Below are 17,573 nucleotides of genomic sequence, written 5' to 3'. Positions count from 1 at the left end.
CGGACCAGAGACAAAACGAGCAGAGATGCAGTGAGAGTATCAATTGAAGTTCTCCGGGGCAGTGGGAACACTACACAGGGCGCATACTCCCCAGCCTCCTAAATTTGTGCTCTCTTATAAGTGAGCGCGGAATATTTCTCCAGTTGCCCTCTTCTCGATCAAAACCCCTTCAGTGAGGCTTTGTCAGGCATATCTTACAACTTTCCGTCTTTCTGTATGCGAATATTTGTCTTTTAAACCCACAGCACAATCATGAAGGCTATGAAAGCCATACATAGTGTAACAACTGCGTCTTCACTCTCTACTCCCGGCTCTGTCAACGGGACACCAGAAGAACATGACATTGACTATGATGCTCTCTCTAACATATCCGGTGGCCTCTAATCAGTGCAATCATCTAACTTGACATACCTGGCGTATAGTGAACTCCCTATGCCGCATTGCGAACCCCCCCCCCCCCCCCTTCAAACCTTTTCCCCATATTTCTACTTCAACTCGCATGACAGGATGAACATGGCTGAGTTGAACTCCGTGGACATTATTGCTATCAACCAATAGCCTACTTAGTAGATGGAGCTCATCAACTTGAATGTAAACAAAGCCCTGTCAACCACAGTAATGATGCGCAGCACTCCGAATATAAACCAGCCCCTCCCCTATACTCCGTACCCCAACCTATCCCAATTGATTTATCTCAACTTATAGATTGCTCCAAGGGAAAGGTGGTGTGGATCTTGAACTGCGGAATTCTGGAGCAGCGCAGGGTCCTTGCTGTGTTTGATGAGAAGATGCACGACGTTTAGCAGATCATGTTGGCGCACATAGCCTACACCCAGGCTGTCGAAGTATCGCTGCAGTTTGGGTTGTCGGCTCACATAGCCAATCTCGGCGGTCAGTCCCAGATCAAGGACTGATGCAGGTTGTCCCAGGCTGTGTCGATACTTGGCTAATCTCTACAAGGAACATGTTTGCTGCGGCATAGTTTGCTTGGGATGTTGACCCCGGCTCTGGGAGATAGCTCTATTCACATCATCGAGATTTGCTACGTTTCCTTATACCGCAACAGGCTAACATCCCATACATCTGAGCTCCTCGAGAATTTCCTTGTGGGCTTCTGTAGTTCCTGAGTTGGGTGACAGGAATACAAGGTATCGTGCACCGTTACAGGCCATCCATCTTTGCAATGGACTGACCCAACCCTCCGAGGCCACCAGATAATTGATAAGCTTTCTCTGACGAGAACTCGGGGGTTGCGAGACTTGTGGCGGTAGGCAGATCCGCAGCATCCTCAGGAATCCTAATTACAATCTTCCCAATATGTTTGCCACTTTGCATATAGCGAAACGCGCTGGCGGCATCTGCAGCGTCAAAGCAGGTGATGCGGTTTGCATGTACGACTTCGCGATCAAGGAAGTCTGCATATGGCCCAGCTATTTCGGTTCTGGAAACAATCTAAATGAGAAAGTGACATTCAAGATACGACGGCAGGTGGGTCATACGCGGGCGTGGCTCCCTTGCCTTGTTCAAGGTTGCTTTGCATGACTTGAAGTAGGTCAGTGGTGTAGAACGATCGTGCTTGGTCGAAAGAGTTCATGGGCAAGATGGAATGGCCCAGGACGTCCCTCTTTCCGATATCGAACATTTTCCCTCCTGGAGCAACACACTTCCATGGGGCATGCAGGAGCTTGCCTGGAAGAGGGCTCAAAACTATGTCGACTCCTCTATTATTGGTCTCTCGCATAAGGTCACGGTGAAACGACGTATCTCGAGAGTAGAATATACGGGAGCGAGGAATATGGCACTCATTAACAAGATACTGCACCTTCTCTTCCCTGCCCACAGTAGCGTAAACCTGCAACCGAAAAAGACCAGATTAGCATCTCCATTCTCCATGGGGAAAGTAACCATGAAACATACCTGAGCTCCTCTCATTTCAAAGAATCAAATTGCAGCCAGTCCCACTCCACCACAGGCTGAATGAACCAGCACCGTCTACAGATGGTCAGCAACGACCATCTTGTCCTACAAAGACAGCCTCAACTTCACGTGCACTAACCTGACCCTTGCGGAGTTCTCCAACAACATCAGAACACCAGATAACCGTGGCATAAACTATCATGAGACCTGCAGATTCCTCAAATGGCCAAGTATCTTGGATCTTATTGACGAAGTCGCCCGGCATTATTCGTCGAGTGCATAGGCTACCGGGGTGACCGAACATCACCCTGTCTCCTGATCGCAGGCAGGTGCAAAACCTTTGACCCAACAGCACGTACAACCCCACTGCCCTCGTAGCCCAGGTCCTCAGTATACCCGAAGAGGCCATATGAGATAGCAATATCCTGTGCATGAGTGTGAGTTCGGACCACTCAATTGGTAACGAAGTAATAGTGAGCTTACCGTAAAGTTCAGACCCACACATCGGACGTTGATTTCAACCTCATCATCTCCAAGAAGACTGTGTCTATGCTCTCTCCAGACCAATGTATCTAACAGACCAATAAATTCTAGAGAGAGCTTCTTCGGGAGCTTGTTGTCGATCGGCTTGGTGAGTTCCTGTGTAGCCGGAACGGACTGAAGTCTGACTGTATGTATAACACCCTTGACCAAGGCATACTCCTTACCTCTGCCGGTAGATCTATTGCATGCCCCAAGTTTGTGAATGTGGGTCTGTAGTGACACCAGACTTTGTATTGCTTCATCATCCAGTTGATCAACTTTGAGGGTGGATATAAACAACTCGGAAACATTCGCACATTCTGTCGTACTGAACGTAGAAAACCATGTGTCGGTCCGTAGCGAGGATATTGACAGCTGACTTGAGTGCTCCTGGTGACCCAAATACATGGTGGTTGCTGAGTCCTAGTATAAAGTCCTTGAGCTGCTGGAAGCCTTCTTCATCCAAGTTATAGAGTAGAGGAGAGACCACATCTAAGAGGACGATCATAAACCGAGAATTAGGTGACGGGTTATACAATCCCCATAGCTCGACAATGTTCCCATGAGAGCGGAACTGTCTCGACACCTCCGTAGCAGCTCCACTCTCATGCTCCGAAACAAGCAGCGTAATCTTATCCGGTGCAGCTGGAGGGATAGGCCGAGTAGACACCATGTTGACAATAGACTCGTTAAACTGATGCGTGGTGAAGTCCACGCCAGAGAGTCCTATGCCCAGTAGCTCCTTCCGCCATCGATCAACATTTACGTATGGCTTCTCGACACGTTCATCATTCTCTCCAACCCACCATCCAGGTAAGAAGCCCTGCTGGGGGCGTTAGCAGCCGTTATATAAGAACCATTGATCGTATACTTAGGGTTGAAGGGAGAAATTGAGGGTTGTCCAGCCTCACCATTACATATTCAGGCAACATTAAGTCTGCAAGATCCGTGACAGAGTCAGTCATCCCCCTGCCAATACTTATACAAACCGGTTCACTCACCGCCGCACACCACGCTAGGTACTCACATTTGCTGCAACAATAAGGTCGTGCCTTTCGGGCTCAATTTCCTCACTCAAAGGGTCTCGCGTAATATCAAGCACTGCATATTCAATTGATGTTCTCTGTGCAAAGCGTTTCCGAGCAGCTTCCAAGAAGCCGCTAGAGACATCGGTGAACATGTATTGAGAATATAGTCGGGTGCTGTCAGACGCTCGGATGGTAAGTAATTTTATATCACAAGCAGTTTACTTTTATTAACTCTTTATATTATAGAAGACAATAGATGGTAGACTTTACAATCCCCGCGATCAGTAGGTAGTATAACTGGCCCCTTCTACCCGCATATTGCTAACCTTCTGTCCGCATCATACACACACTCTCTTCTTTGGCCCCTATAGCAGCCTCGGTAGTAGGCCGTGTGGTAGCCTATATTCTAGGATTATATTCAAAAGTACCTAAGGTGATTTAAATTGGTACGGTAATACCACAGTAGTAGCTCAGGAAGTGGCCCTAAGAAAGATGGTGACAGGCATAAAGCGAAGCATGGGCAAGCAACCAGTGTTCACCTCTTCATCGTGATTCCCTCCACATGTTTGCGAGGATATAACAGAATCTTCGCAAGACTTTTACCTTTACTTTTCCTACAGTCGAAGATCTTACTTTCAATAGCGCTAGGGCATAGGAATTGCAGCATGAAACGAATGTTAAATTCCCTTGCAGGTACGACGGCAAATACGTTTCCTGAAATCACGAAAATACGCGAAGAGCTTGCAGAGCCCATCGATTATCAACGCAATTCCTATTAGCTCATAACTAAGTAAGCAACACGGTAAAAACGACCTCTACGTCCCGAAGGTGCCGAAGCGAACAGATATCAAGAGTACGATGAGAGACATAGCAGGCTCCCCAAGTCCTTATAGCTGTACCGGCCCAATCCCTCACCTGACTGGCTTTCTAGGAGATAGCGGCTCATTATCGCCTCGGGGTTGAGCAGGACGATGAGGTAGCTCCTCCTTCTTTAGAAGCCTATTATTGGAGGTGACGAGGGAAATAAACTTGTATCCCGGATAATCCGTGAGCATGGTCCACACTTTTATTGGCACAGTTAATAACACGACCGTCGAGTGGCTGTGGAAAGATCCTTCCACTTTAATATCAATGCTCAGCACATCATCAGGAATCTTCCTGAGTAGCCAGGCCTCCCAGGCCTTGACATCCCCATGTTTAAGATTGTCCTTCACACAAGTGGATAGAAGAAAAACCCGTTCAGGAAACGAAGAGGTTTTGGGAGTATATAACTTCTACCAAATGGCTTCAATGTGATGCTTGGATGATCGCGTTAAGGAGAATGCATCAAGTATACTGGTATTTGATTTTTGGATGCATGTCGATGACGGGAATAAAGCGAAGGATGAGCAAGCGATCAGTGTTCAACCTCTTGATTGTGATCCCCTCTTCAGGTTTGCGAGGGTATAACGGATTTTTCGCAATTATACCTATAGAATCCATTGAGGAAGTCTAGTAGATCTGTCGGTGAGCCTGCAATACTGTCTCCACCTACTTTCCGATGTATTGCAAGAGACACAACATTATCATGATTACCACCGGAGACACGCAATTGGTTAACGGCTGTCTGAAGGTTCGTCGCTAGGTTTTGCAGACTGTGTCCGTTCGGTTTGGTCAAACATAATTATATAGGCCTAGAGTCGCTCATGGTGTACATCCTCTTTCGTAAAGCTTTGGCATCATGCAGGTCTTCGTTAATGAGATGCCCTCCTGCCGGAACATACACTTATTCGCCTATGGCGATGCTTGGTCGTTCTTCAAGACTTTCGTAGCTCAATTAGGTTCGAGGCTGGTTGTTCAACACCGGATTTCGATATATGTTAAAGGATCATAAGAGTCTGTTAAAGCTCTACTAAGTAGACCAAAACGATATATCGCGGCCACTGAGAGCAGCAGAGAGATAATCTCTTCTATATAATTGGGGTCGGTACTTGTAGGGGAGATGTAAGGGTTCTAGTTGAAGAATAGAGACAGAGGCAGATATATATAAACAACCAAGGGCATGGTGAAGTGGCATATTCCCTATCATGAAAACATTTAATTTCTTCCCAAGTGATAAATCGTCACTATTCATCAGATATTGGCATTCAAATCGCTAAGCTTAGCGTCACAATATGGACTATTGAATTCAAAAATTAGCATTCACGAAGCTCCAGGCGATAGACATATGATTGAATGGCATCGAACATTGTGAATTGGTGGCACTCATGATAGCATGCTGAATCTCTCTTAAACTGAGCGATATATCGCTGGCCAGTTGAATCAACTGGGAAGATAGCTAAGATGTTCTCAACATAAGTAGATATCCTCAAGCGCTAGTCCGTATTAGGTGTAGCTCAGGCTTCTGTTGTGGGCTCTTGGCCAAGCACCACGCACGCTCATATTACTTCCCTCTCATCTGAATTACTCCGCACGCCTCTCCAACATTTCCACAGGATAACTAACCTCTCACCCTCCGCACCACCCAACAAACACTCGATAAGATATCTCGAGCAATATCCAAACTACGACAACTCAACACTCTCACACTCCTCCAACGGCCTCAGATTAAACGCCTTATATCCACCCTGCCAACTCAACCCGACTCTTTCGCGCGCAAACTGCCTCATCTCCTCCTCATACCTCGCAACAACATCCCCTCCGCCCACCTCTCTCGCCTCGACAATCCTCTCAACCAGCACCGCCGCATCCCTCAACGCCGTATTCACCCCCTGCCCACCCGTCGGTGGCATAACATGAACCGCATCCCCAAGCAGCGTGACCCTCGAATCCGTCTCCCAAGCCCGCAAATCCGGCCTCACAGACGCCATCCTCAGCGTTGAAGTCTGCTCAACATCCTGCTCCTCCAACAAAACCCTCACGGACGGATGCCAATCCCTCGACAACTCCAACGACAACCTCGCCGACTCCTCCCCATTCAACCTGAGAACCTTCTCATCCTCCATACCCACAAAATCCCGATGAACCAGCAACACCCAATACAAATAATCCTCCGGCAACTTAATCATCCCTCCAACATCACCCCTCGGCATCCTCATCGGCTCAAACAACAACGTCTTCGGCGCTTCCTCCCTCAAATCCTTCGCCAGCGACATCCCCCTCCTCGCCAACTCATTCAACCGCCCCTCCACATCCCCCGTGATCCCCGTCTTCCCATAAATCATCCTCATCCCCGTATCCACAAACGGATACCACGGCACAAGCTGCCTTCTAACCCGCGACCTCGCTCCATCCGCACCAACGAGCATCCCTCCCGTCGCTGAACTTCCATCCGCAAAATGCGCAACCACACAATCATCTCTCAATTCATACCGCTCAAACCGCTTCCCGAACTGCACATTCTCCTCCCCAAGACCCTGCAGTAGGACCTCGCGCATCGTCCCCCGATCCACAGTGTACGGTCTGGCTCCGTGGATCCCGAGCGGCGGTCCACCGCTACCAGCGGGGAGGGGTTCTCCAGTCAGTGCGTCGAGGCGGACACCTACGCCTGGAAGACCGTCGTCCAGGGCAGCAGTTTTCTCGAATAGGGACCATATTTCGGGGACGAGAAGGGTGCGGAGATTCTCTTGCATGACGCGTAGTCTGTAGCCTTGGGCACGGAAGTTTTGCTTTGCGTCTCGTTCGAAGACGGTGAATGGGATGTTGTGCTTGCGGAGGCCTTGGGCTAGAGCGAGGCCGCCCAGGCCGCCGCCGGCGATTAGGACGCGGTTGGACATGGTTGGGGGGTTTCAGGTCAGTAGTGATTGTAAATGTAGATGTAGATGAGCAGACATGTAGAGATAGAAAAAGTAGAGTATCGTATGGCTGGTCTATAGGTAGGTAGGTAGGTACATGAGGATCTATATACAGTAGGCATGGTTTAGCGTCGGTGGTTCATTGCGCCCGACTCGCCGATCAAGCGTAGACGGCGCTGTGGCTCCGATTGACCGTCTTACAGGGGCCGCGTTATCAGGTTCTGTTTAGGAGCTAGTATTCGATACATGGCATGACTCAAAGCTAAAGAGTTTCCATGGAGATTTGATGCAAGCAGAGTGGAGTATCCCGAGAGAAATCAACGCGAGATAGGTATATAGATACATGCTAAATCGCTCATATCACGCTAGGCCTTTGTAGGAGATTGAGGATCCGATCCACAGTATCAGGATGAAAGGATCTAAGGACGGGGATTCATCATAGTATTACAGTTAGTTTACCCCGAGGCAGTTTCAGAAGAAGTATTCGCCATCAGAGCTATCACCAGGCTGGATTTGTTCATGATGGCCTCTACCATGATGACCACCTCTCGGATGATGGCTTCTGATAGGGGGAGCTCTCTCCTGGGGACCTGCGTAGTGGTCGACTGCGTCGGTGAAATCAGGGACTGGAATGTGGATGTTGTTAGTGTTGTAGCTTGAATTTCGTGGGGTTGGCTGGGCGCTTACTGTAGCCTCTGACCATATGGCATCCGCTGTTTTCGTACAGGGATTCGGCTTTGTATAGCCTGTGATTTGGTTAGCATGGCTGAAAGGGGGACTGAAGAATCTGGTATATTACCTTTCGCTCATTGATTGCATTCGGTTGAATGCCTTTGATGACGTCGTTATTTGAATTGTCTAGTGATAGCTGAGATTTGGACTATCTCACCGATGGATGTGTGGACATGAACTCAGGCACACGAACTCTTTCAGTCTTGTGCATGTGGTTCCAGCTGAATCTTGTTAGCTCGAACAACAAAGATATATGCAGGTTGAGAGACTGTTTACTTACAAATCAACTACGGCACGGGGGTTGTAACAAGCCTTGGCCATTAGCACTATCAAGGATTAGTAGGACCTTACGAATGAATGACAAGCATGTCATACTCAGCCCGATGTTGTCTGCCTCAGCCTGTAACATGTTAGTTTATGTTTATTTAGCCAACGCCGTGAGTCAAATACCTCCTGCACCCGTGTGTTTGGCAAATTGACAGACCAATCCAACATCTGGGACGCGAAATGTCCGAGACCGCCAAGCAGATATACCAGCCCATAGGTCAGAATGACACTGGGAACAGAATGGCTCATACGTTCAGCCTGGTGATGGGCCAGCACATGAGCGATCTCATGGCCCAGCACCGCCGCAAGACCATCAGCATTTCCGCAAACCGGCAAGATGCCAGTATACACGAATACTTTTCCACTGTAGGATATATCCATCAGCCGAACCATCCCAAAAGTGTAATGTAAGAATTCCAAAGATAGTCGAATGCCTTACTTCGGAAGGACAAATGCGTTCTGCTCCGACATATCGTTGATAACGTGCACCTCCCATTTCGTGTCTTGGACGGGTGTATGAGCGATCAGCCGCTCGAAGACTCGGGTCACTTCTTCGGAGATATGATGCCACGGAGGTAGAATCAAGCCTTCAGCTCTGTTCATGATTGCATGGTATTCGTGGTCTCCCATCTGTTTCTCGAGCTCGTCGGATACGCAGTTGAATCGAGTGCGGCCGGTCAGCTAAGGACGAAGAACATTAGCTTTGCATATAGAATATGGCTATGAGCAACGCACCTCCACAGTCTCCAGATTATAGACATAAAAGCTTCCTCCGACGGCAATGAGTACGAGCCAGAGCTGCAAATGCTCGCCATCTTGGAGTCTGGGAAACTGCGGTTCTTCGAATCGATTATACTTCGCACGGCTGCGGGCGGACTCGGAGAAAAGCCGGGACTGCGATTGACGAGAAAAGTGTCTCGAAGGCGAGAAGACCGTCGAAGAGGTCCCACGAGTTCTTGACGACAGACGTCGGATCAGAGGTGTGGAGCGAGGAATGTGAGAGGGGATGCGGGTAGAGTGGAGGAGCGAGGGAGCCGTGACCGGCTGGGGCGATGCGCGGAAGAACGCGCGCACTATCGGGAGACGAAACATGACAGTCTCTTTCGCATGGTATGCGACAGGATATGAAGAAGAAGGAAGTCCAGCCCAGATGGCTGGAGGACTGCGAAAACAAAAGCCAGCATTTTTGCGCAGTCGTCGGTGACCTTAGCTGCATGCGATAGGTAAGCATCGGTCTCCGCGCTGGCCAATGAGCGGCGGGCAATTCCGGAGGCACAGCATGCGGCTGCAGGACCATGTGAATGAGTGAAGATAATAATAACTAAGGACTGAATGAGATGTAGCATTGCAGTAAGAACTTTCAGGACAAAGAGTAGTATATTATTATTTGTTGTGGTGACATCATCGCATCATTGCAGCACCGAACCGGGTCCAAAATATATACCATGGATTACCCTAACATAACGTCTCAGGTAGTAGTAGAAGAATCCACCATGAACTCTGGATGGATGACACCAACATTCACTTTGTAACTAGTGGTCACGTTGATAATGTGATTAAACAGTATACATTCTCGAGTATACAAGATATACATGTTAACAATAGCGATAAATTTAGCAACCATCTCATGGCAGATGCATCACCTGCCCAAGCATCAGCTAACCGCCGGAATCTGAGAGCCAACCTCATTCAGAATGAAAAAGCCAAGTCCAAGCTACTAAGCTAAACCTCCAGAGTCCGTCTGCATGCCATATCTCCAATCCAGTCCAAGTTAATAATAGCATCAACCACAGTTCTCAGGCACCCAAACGCCCTGACATCCAACGGCCGGAACAGCAACCGTAGAACTCAACAACAAACTCATAGCCAATAGTGACCACCACACTCTTCCATGATAAAACACTTCTCTTTCTACATGACACAATATACAGCCCAACTAATACCCACAACCACCAACTCACAACAGTTATTCTTAGAAAAGACCACCCCAAGAAAGACCACGACCCATCCAACCGGATCCCCCCAGCGCCTAACATCCATTCAATCCCGCCACAATCTGCCCACTGATCTATATGCTACATTGCCTGTAGCAAGTCCAATCCAGCCTTACCAGACACATCCAATACCAAAGAATTATCCCGGCGGCTACATGCAGAGCGTCAAAGTTGTGGATCTGATGAAATGGCTGTTCGGCAAGCGAGGCTGAAGCAATAGCGGCATCAAGTATGCAGGCTATTTCTGGAAACGAGATTAAGATCATCTATTAATTGATGAAGGTTTATCCCGAGGATGCTTATCCGGTAGTATAGTATGATCTCATGCATGCATCCTTAGATGTTAGTATGGAGTAAAGGAAGCAAGCTATTCTTAGATGCCATGCTATGCCATGCCTTACCCCTCATTTAGACGCCGGGGAGGGTCGACGGGGACATGGCGGCGGCTTCTATGTACATCTGATTTGAGTGGGTGTGTGTGTGATCTGATACTAGCAGAGAATATGATTGGAAGATGAACTGGGTTTCTATTTTGGGAGTTTACTACTTTCTTTCGTTCCATGCTACTAGGGTTGGATGGACAGAATTAGGAGATCTGGATCGGTTCCGGGCCGCTGGACGGTAGAACTGTAATGGAGGTGTTCTTTTCTTTTCTTTTCTTTGACTTTTAGATTGTTGATCCACTAGATTGTGCTTAACCGCCGGGTCTACTAACTTTTGGGGATTTGGTTTGCTGGATGATTGGTTGCTTTTTGTTGGTTTATCTATATTTATGTTGATTGTGAATATGGAACCCCGGTCAAGTTCATCCACGGTGTCATGCTTCGTTGCCAGAAATAGTATCATTTGGAGAACTGCAAGGGACTGTGGGGGTCTTGTGAGATGGGAGCACATGGCTGTTGAGAGTAGGGAATAGAAGAGTGATGATGCAACGAGGATGATAGCATTGTTGGGTGTTAGGTGGTTGAAGCAATTTGTTCCGTTTATGGCACTCGCTCTGAGATTGACTCGCATGCGTAGATAGAGCTAGGCTGCAAACATTCGAAAAACTTTCATAATTTTGTTACTAAATTCCTGCTATTTACTGATAACTCTACCTCACATGTGGCTAATTGTAAATCTATTCTCATCTGGGGTCTGGATCCAAAATCTAGAAAATCTTCTTTTGGACAGCGTGAGCCATTAGGTTATTCAAGTATATGCTAGATGTGCAATGTATAGTGTAGCCACTGCATATCGAGGTAAGCGTCTGTCAAGCGAGAACACCAGACAATCATGTTTGCGCTTTATTTGCCTCGCGCGGATCAATAGAGCCAGGTCTCTGTTAGTTAGCGAGATCCATCGCTAAGGTAGAACCAAAGCAATGCACAATTTGACGCCACCACCCAACAAATTCAGCAGCGGCAATGAGGAGCAGACTAAATCTCCCAAACAGGAAACTCTACGAATCCAGGTAGTTTGGCGTCACGCCAAGATTTGAAAAAAGCAAGCACAGCAACAGCCGTGGAACCCCACTTGGAGGGCACAACTAATTCCAGCGCACAGAGTGGATTGTTAACGGTGTATAACTGCTTCTCGGAGATATTCGATGAAATGACCCTAATTTGCCGACGACACGAAAAGCGCGGTGAGTGAACATACTAACCCAACTGAGAAAGAGAGACGTAGCCCAGGTGACTCGGTGTGATAACTGCACAGACTGCATGCCAGGCACGCTGCAAGCACCTGACTTGCCGGGGTTGGGTTGGCTTTGGGACCATGCAGTGATCTGCATCGGGGAAGCACACCAGCTGGAGAATTGGCGCTGTTCGCAAGTTCCTGCGCTTGCGTTGCAGTAAATTGCGCACGTAAATTGGCGAGCAGCAAAAAGGACATTCCTAGCGTAAACGTGAATATTGAACAGGGGGGATGCATAAATTTGGATGTTAGTAAAGGTATGGTGATGATCTCATAGATTTAGGATAGAGGGGTACAAGCACTAGTACTCTGTATTAGCATCGAGTCGACTCGAGGGATTGCAACGGGGGTGGCACGTCCTCGATCATTGGCGTGCCGCTCGTAAAAGCCGGCGCCAAGTGATTATACGACTGGGAGCTTTGATTTGTTGAGAGAGACTTTGATGGCCGGGAAAAAGGGACGCTAAACGCTAGCCTGCAGCTGCAGGAATGTGATAAGAAATGGCAGGCGCGCATCGTGATAATCAAGCTAGCACGGGAGTCGGTGGCCGTAACTCGCTTCCGACATCTGCCCACTCGGTCTGTGCTGATCGAGTCTGTCAGATGGAGGTGTGCATCGAATTCACTTCTCAAGAAGGAGAGAATGAAGCTGTCATGGCTAGCATGGTAGAGATATTCATTTTGCCGATAGACGCGTCTTCGGTATACTGAGTATTAGGCGAACGCTGTTTTTGACTGATACAATACAATGGGCGCAGATTTCTAGCAACAGCGCACGTTCGTTGCCGAATGTGACAAGAGGTGTGACTGGGAAGCATGGTTGCAGAGGCAGCCAAAGTTAAATTGTTAGCGCCCAGTTGAATGATTGCTCTCCACTCTTAGTCCCGCTGTCAGATCTTCGCGCGGACCAAGGATCATGGGACGGTCCAGGACCGAGTCATGGCCTTGCCTAATTATTCCGACCACAAGCTAATTATGGCCGAGCTGGTTGTGGATAATCCGACAGAAAGAGTGGACGATAAGAATAGTCTTTCATTTAGCGCTGGGAACTGAGGGGATTGCTTCTATGGGCGGTTAAAATGAACAATAATAACAAAAACCCAATACAGACAGCCAACCACATCCAGTCAAGCAGGGTCTTGGCCTGGATCGCGAGGTTAGTGGCATCTGGTCACATCTTGGCAGAGGGATACCACTGGTTGGCACTGGTTGCACGGGGCACTTCAGGCCCGACCCACTGCAGCCCGGTTGGCTGCGGGTTTCCCGCTCTGCAAGCAACCATGTCGGGGGCGGCCAATCCCCGGCCAGTAAGGGAAGCTTGGCTCATCCGCACTAAATTAGCTATTGTTTACTACTGTAGGTGCTGGACTGCCACTTGCGACTGAATCCCCGCATTGCATTTGACTCTTGACGAGCTCACCACCACCCACTTGCCGCCCGGCACACTGATTGGCACCGATGGCACAAGACCCTTGTTCACCAGACAGGGTTGGAATCCCACCTCCCTCGAGCACCTCCTGCCAGTCCGCATTAGCCGGTTGGGTTGGCAATGTGCCTGGCATTTTGCTCTCCTCCCCCACTCTCCTCAACGGCTGTACTCCCCTCCCCCATGTAGTCGTCCATTCTGCTCCTCTGTCTCCTCCATCAGCGTACCTACTAAGACGGTGGATACTGATTATGCATTTTCCAGATCGGGTGAAAGTCACTCCCACTACGAAGTAGTACCACGACCGAGTACATCCATCATGCATTGCTTGCGTGACTAAGACCTGCGATTGGCCGACGGTGTTACTTGGTTATCATTTCCACCTCCCGGATTGCGCGACGGGTACCACTTACTCAGTTACCATTGTACCATTGTCTCCGTAGCCATGAGTGAGGTCTTTCTGCAGCATTGCAGAAATACTGTAGCACCCGAGTGCAGCACTCCGAGGTGGTACTCGAATCCTTGGGTCACCAGGATTGACTGGACGATCGTGGTACAGATGATCCCTCTAGAGGCAGATATCGCGATAGAGGGACCAAAAAAAGAAACAGAGAAGGCCAATGAACCTCAGCCCGTCCACCGATCTGCCCCGTGCGAGATTGGTCTTTGGGCAGGCAATTGCGATAGCTTCCATGCCAATCAATTCCCCAGCCGTACAGTGCTCTCTCCCGGCCGTATCCAATCAGTGGCACGGATAGGCTGCATACGCGCCAGGTTGAAGAGCGCGAAAACAAAAAGTGTAAAATGCGCTCGCAAATCTCCAAAATTAGCCCAGGCTGACTAGCAGTTCCTTGTCCGTGCATGAAGGGATCCCCACTTGCTCTCAGGGATTGCTCTCTTTCCCTCCCCCCCGCCGCCAATCCTTCGCCGGCTTTCCCACCACCACAATTTCCCCGATCCTGTTCGACCTGCACTCGGCTGTCGGCCAGGATCTAAAATAGAAACATCATGGCCTGTCTGTCAGAGCTCAACCCACGTTTTAAAGCTTCTTCGATCCCCGCTGTCATGCTCGAATCTGGAATCACTGTCACCAAGCGTTGTTATCTCCCTCCCGCCTCATCCTCCGCCACCGCGCCTTTCGTTCTCTTCTTCTACTTAATTAGATAGCAAAGGCTGCCGGTTCAGCTTTGCCCCCTCCTTAATACTCCTGATACCCATTCATCAGCTCGCCAGACGACTGTGTCCTGTCTCTTTCGACGACTTTATCCTGCATATCTATCGGTGTTTTTATATCTATCCCTGCTTAAGTACGATATCATATTTCGACATCAAAATGCCTGCCGCAGCAAAGAAGAGGTCGACTCCCGTCCGGATCTCGCCAGTCAAGTCCGAAGAGTGTTCGCAGTCACCGTCAGCCAGTGAGGGTACCTCCACGGGGTCTACAGACAAGAACCAGCTCAAGTTACACAAGCGATCTCGCTCAGGTATGTTATATCATTGACAGTTACTTTGACCCTTAGTGGATCTAACCAACACTTTCCCCCCCGAAATAGGTTGCTTCACATGCCGCCTGCGCCGAAAGAAGTGTGATGAGAAGCATCCCTCCTGCGGAGCCTGTGTAAATCTGTGTGTGAAATGCGAATACAAGCGCCCTATCTGGTGGGGAAACGCAGAGCAACGGAGGATCCAGAAGGAGCGCATCAAGAACAAGATCAAGCAGACTAAGATGCATGAGCGCAATGGGGCTCTGACAGGTATGTATTTGCTATTGGGACATAATCGTTTCCCCCTCTGACAGGCTATCGTGCTGCACTTAGATTCTGCCGCTCGTACTCGCAGCATGGCTGTACCTTCCCCAACTTCTCCGGAATACGAATTCGGTCGCCCTGCCTTTCCAGAGCAGTACGATATCTTCGCTTCACACCTTCCCACCCCGGCCATGAACCAGCCCATCTATGCCCCGACCCACCCCTATGAGATCGATGTGAAGACCGAAAGACATACCTTTGTCAATGATGTCCCCTTGCGCCACGACTCATGCAGCTCGACCTTCAGCACCTTCGCTCCACCGCAGTTGAATGCCCCGCTACCGACCTTCCCCAGTGAAGACTGGTTCCACGACGAGTACTTCGCTCAAGTGCCTGCCCTGCCTGGAATCGACCCGGCGCTGTGTGAACAGAGTATCGGCCAGACGTACGCCATGCTTCAGTCCAATATCCCTGTTAGCGACCATGACCGGCCACTCCTCGACCACTTCATTCACAATGTCTTGCGCATTATCTTTCCCGTCTTGGAGGCACACCAGCGTGGACACCTCCGAGCCCAGGCCATCCTGCAAGCTTTAGAGACGAACAAGTGCTACCTCCACTGCTGTCTGAGTGTTGCCGCCATCCACCTCAAGACTACGGAAGGACTCGTTGGGGAACAGATCGACCACGACATCATGCGCAATCGCTTCGAGGCTGTTTCGCAATTGTGCCTGGCATTGGGCGAAGACACCAACCACGAGGAGATCCTGGATGCGACGCTAGCCATGATCTTCTTCCACTGCTCCGTGGGACCGGCCGATGATTACCTACCGGATATTCCGTGGTTCGAGCACTTCCAGGCTGCCTCCAACCTTGTGCATCGGCTTGGGCTTCCGACGGCCGTTCCCGCCTGCGGAAACCCGTACATGCTACCCCCCTTCACCATGACTCTGGCATCGTGGATTGACATTCTAGGATCGACCATGCACGGCAAGACTCCGGAATTCGCACACACGTACCGTGCCAAGCACCTAAGCGGCTCGTCTCTGGGGCTCCGCGAGCTCATGGGCTGCGACGACCGCGTCATGTACCTGATTTCGGAGATCACCTGTCTGGACGCACTTAAGAGAGACGGTAGAATCGATGAGATGGGCGTGTGTTCGCATGTCTCGGCTCTGGGACAGCAACTAGAGTTCACCGAACCCGTTAATCAGACGCTCGAAAGCCCATTCTTACCGAACGGAGCCTTTTCTCCCGAGATCCTCACCAAGAACATCACGGCCGCTTTCCGCCTCGCCGCAAGAATCTACTTGTGCAGTCTGGTCCCGGGGTTTGACCGAAACCAACCGAGCACCGTCAATCTGGTCGCCGCTGTTGCCAATGTTCTCTATGTTATCCCTTCGGGCCCCGAAGGCTTCGATCGCTCGCTCGTTTGGCCGATTCTGATCGCCGGAGCATACTCAGCACCCGATAGCCACTTCCGCACCGTCCTCGCCGATCGAGCTGCTGCTCTTGGCGAGCATGCCGAACTCGGTAGCTTTGGCCGTATGTACCGCGTCCTGAAGGAGGTATGGCGTGTGTCTGATGAGTCCATCGAACCCATCGAGCCGGTTGAGACCGTCGAACCTGTCGAATCCGCTTCTGCCCCGGAAGAGCGACGGTCCTCATCCGCCTCCTCATGCTCCGATGCGCCTGTGAAGGCCGAAGGCTCTGAGTCTCCCAAGGAGAGCCTCGTGCCATGGGGAGCGAAGGAGATGAAAAAGCCATTCCTACACTGGCGGGAGATCATGCAACAGAATGGCTGGGACTACCTTCTTCTCTAACTTTTGTGTTTTTGTTTCCCCGATTGCATTTTATGCGCATCTGTTAATATCCCTTGAAGGGACCGATCATACAAGCTGGCTTGGATATTGCATAACCAACCTGGAGACTCGCGGATCTGGTCCTACCAGGGCGACAAGCACGAAACAATTCGAACAGGCAACACGACTGGACATCGTCCTGGGGTTCCTTCCTGAGGAGGCCCTTCTGCCTGTTTGCAATGATGTTTTTCACTTTTCCGGCAAAAGTCCAGACCTTATAGACACTAATGGTTCGGACCAGAACTTTTGGCTCTCCGTTTTATTCTTTCGCTACGATATACCCGGCTGTCTCGTATCCGCAGGCCGGAGCGATGACATGCCATGTCCTTTCTCATGAGGTGGAGCGGGAATAACCGCACGGCGCTGACAGTCATATCCCATACCCCTTGGCCGGCGCATTGGAGCAGGAGTTTGGTTGTTTTCGCATGACAAATATTACAAACCCATATATGTTGATGTCCTCATGTTTTGGTATGATTTATTGATTGCATGTGTTGCTGATACATTGTATCTTGCTTTATTTGGGATTGGTTAGTTGTATGATCAGATCATATGTCTTGGTTCGAAA

At 49.7% G+C, this 17,573-nt stretch overlaps 5 protein-coding genes across 5 annotated transcripts; 1 reads left to right on the top strand and 4 right to left on the bottom strand.

The window, feature by feature from the left end:
• Positions 1-1,078: 1,078 nt before the first annotated feature.
• On the bottom strand, positions 1,079-3,619 carry BO85DRAFT_519879 (quinone oxidoreductase-like protein 1; the record flags this gene model as incomplete). Its single annotated transcript, XM_025665083.1, has 6 exons — positions 1,079-1,441; positions 1,500-1,852; positions 2,277-2,342; positions 2,401-2,638; positions 2,769-3,265; positions 3,467-3,619. The coding sequence occupies 6 exons, from the start codon at positions 3,617-3,619 to the stop codon at positions 1,162-1,164; spliced, it is 1,587 nt and encodes a 528-aa protein (XP_025515911.1). The 3' UTR covers positions 1,079-1,161.
• A 2,303-nt stretch (positions 3,620-5,922) lies between these two features.
• On the bottom strand, positions 5,923-7,712 carry BO85DRAFT_449088 (FAD-dependent oxidoreductase). The gene has a single exon (XM_025660085.1). The coding sequence runs from the start codon at positions 7,220-7,222 to the stop codon at positions 6,011-6,013; it is 1,212 nt and encodes a 403-aa protein (XP_025515910.1). The 5' UTR covers positions 7,223-7,712; the 3' UTR covers positions 5,923-6,010.
• On the bottom strand, positions 7,467-9,579 carry BO85DRAFT_291116 (M48 family metallopeptidase). Its single transcript, XM_025655268.1, has 9 exons — positions 9,035-9,579; positions 8,739-8,980; positions 8,423-8,663; positions 8,348-8,372; positions 8,253-8,298; positions 8,130-8,193; positions 8,040-8,071; positions 7,928-7,986; positions 7,467-7,866 (listed from the first exon to the last, which is right to left on the bottom strand). Exons 1-9 carry the CDS (start codon positions 9,389-9,391, stop codon positions 7,712-7,714), a joined length of 1,221 nt encoding a protein of 406 aa, XP_025515909.1. The 5' UTR covers positions 9,392-9,579; the 3' UTR covers positions 7,467-7,711.
• Positions 9,580-10,670: 1,091 nt separating this feature from the next.
• Positions 10,671-11,364, bottom strand: BO85DRAFT_291088 (uncharacterized protein). The gene has a single exon (XM_025655267.1). The coding sequence runs from the start codon at positions 11,305-11,307 to the stop codon at positions 10,837-10,839; it is 471 nt and encodes a 156-aa protein (XP_025515908.1). The 5' UTR covers positions 11,308-11,364; the 3' UTR covers positions 10,671-10,836.
• A 3,364-nt stretch (positions 11,365-14,728) lies between these two features.
• On the top strand, positions 14,729-16,966 carry BO85DRAFT_487808 (Zn(II)2Cys6 transcription factor; the record flags this gene model as incomplete). Its single annotated transcript, XM_025663481.1, has 3 exons — positions 14,729-14,879; positions 14,949-15,149; positions 15,213-16,966. The coding sequence occupies 3 exons, from the start codon at positions 14,729-14,731 to the stop codon at positions 16,964-16,966; spliced, it is 2,106 nt and encodes a 701-aa protein (XP_025515907.1).
• Positions 16,967-17,573: the final 607 nt, after the last annotated feature.

The sequence above is a fragment of the Aspergillus piperis genome (assembly GCF_003184755.1).
Source record: "Aspergillus piperis CBS 112811 unplaced genomic scaffold BO85scaffold_8, whole genome shotgun sequence".
NCBI classification, from domain to species: domain Eukaryota; kingdom Fungi; phylum Ascomycota; class Eurotiomycetes; order Eurotiales; family Aspergillaceae; genus Aspergillus; species Aspergillus piperis.
Note: the sequence above shows the minus strand (reverse complement) of the source record. Positions and strands in the feature narration are given on the sequence as shown.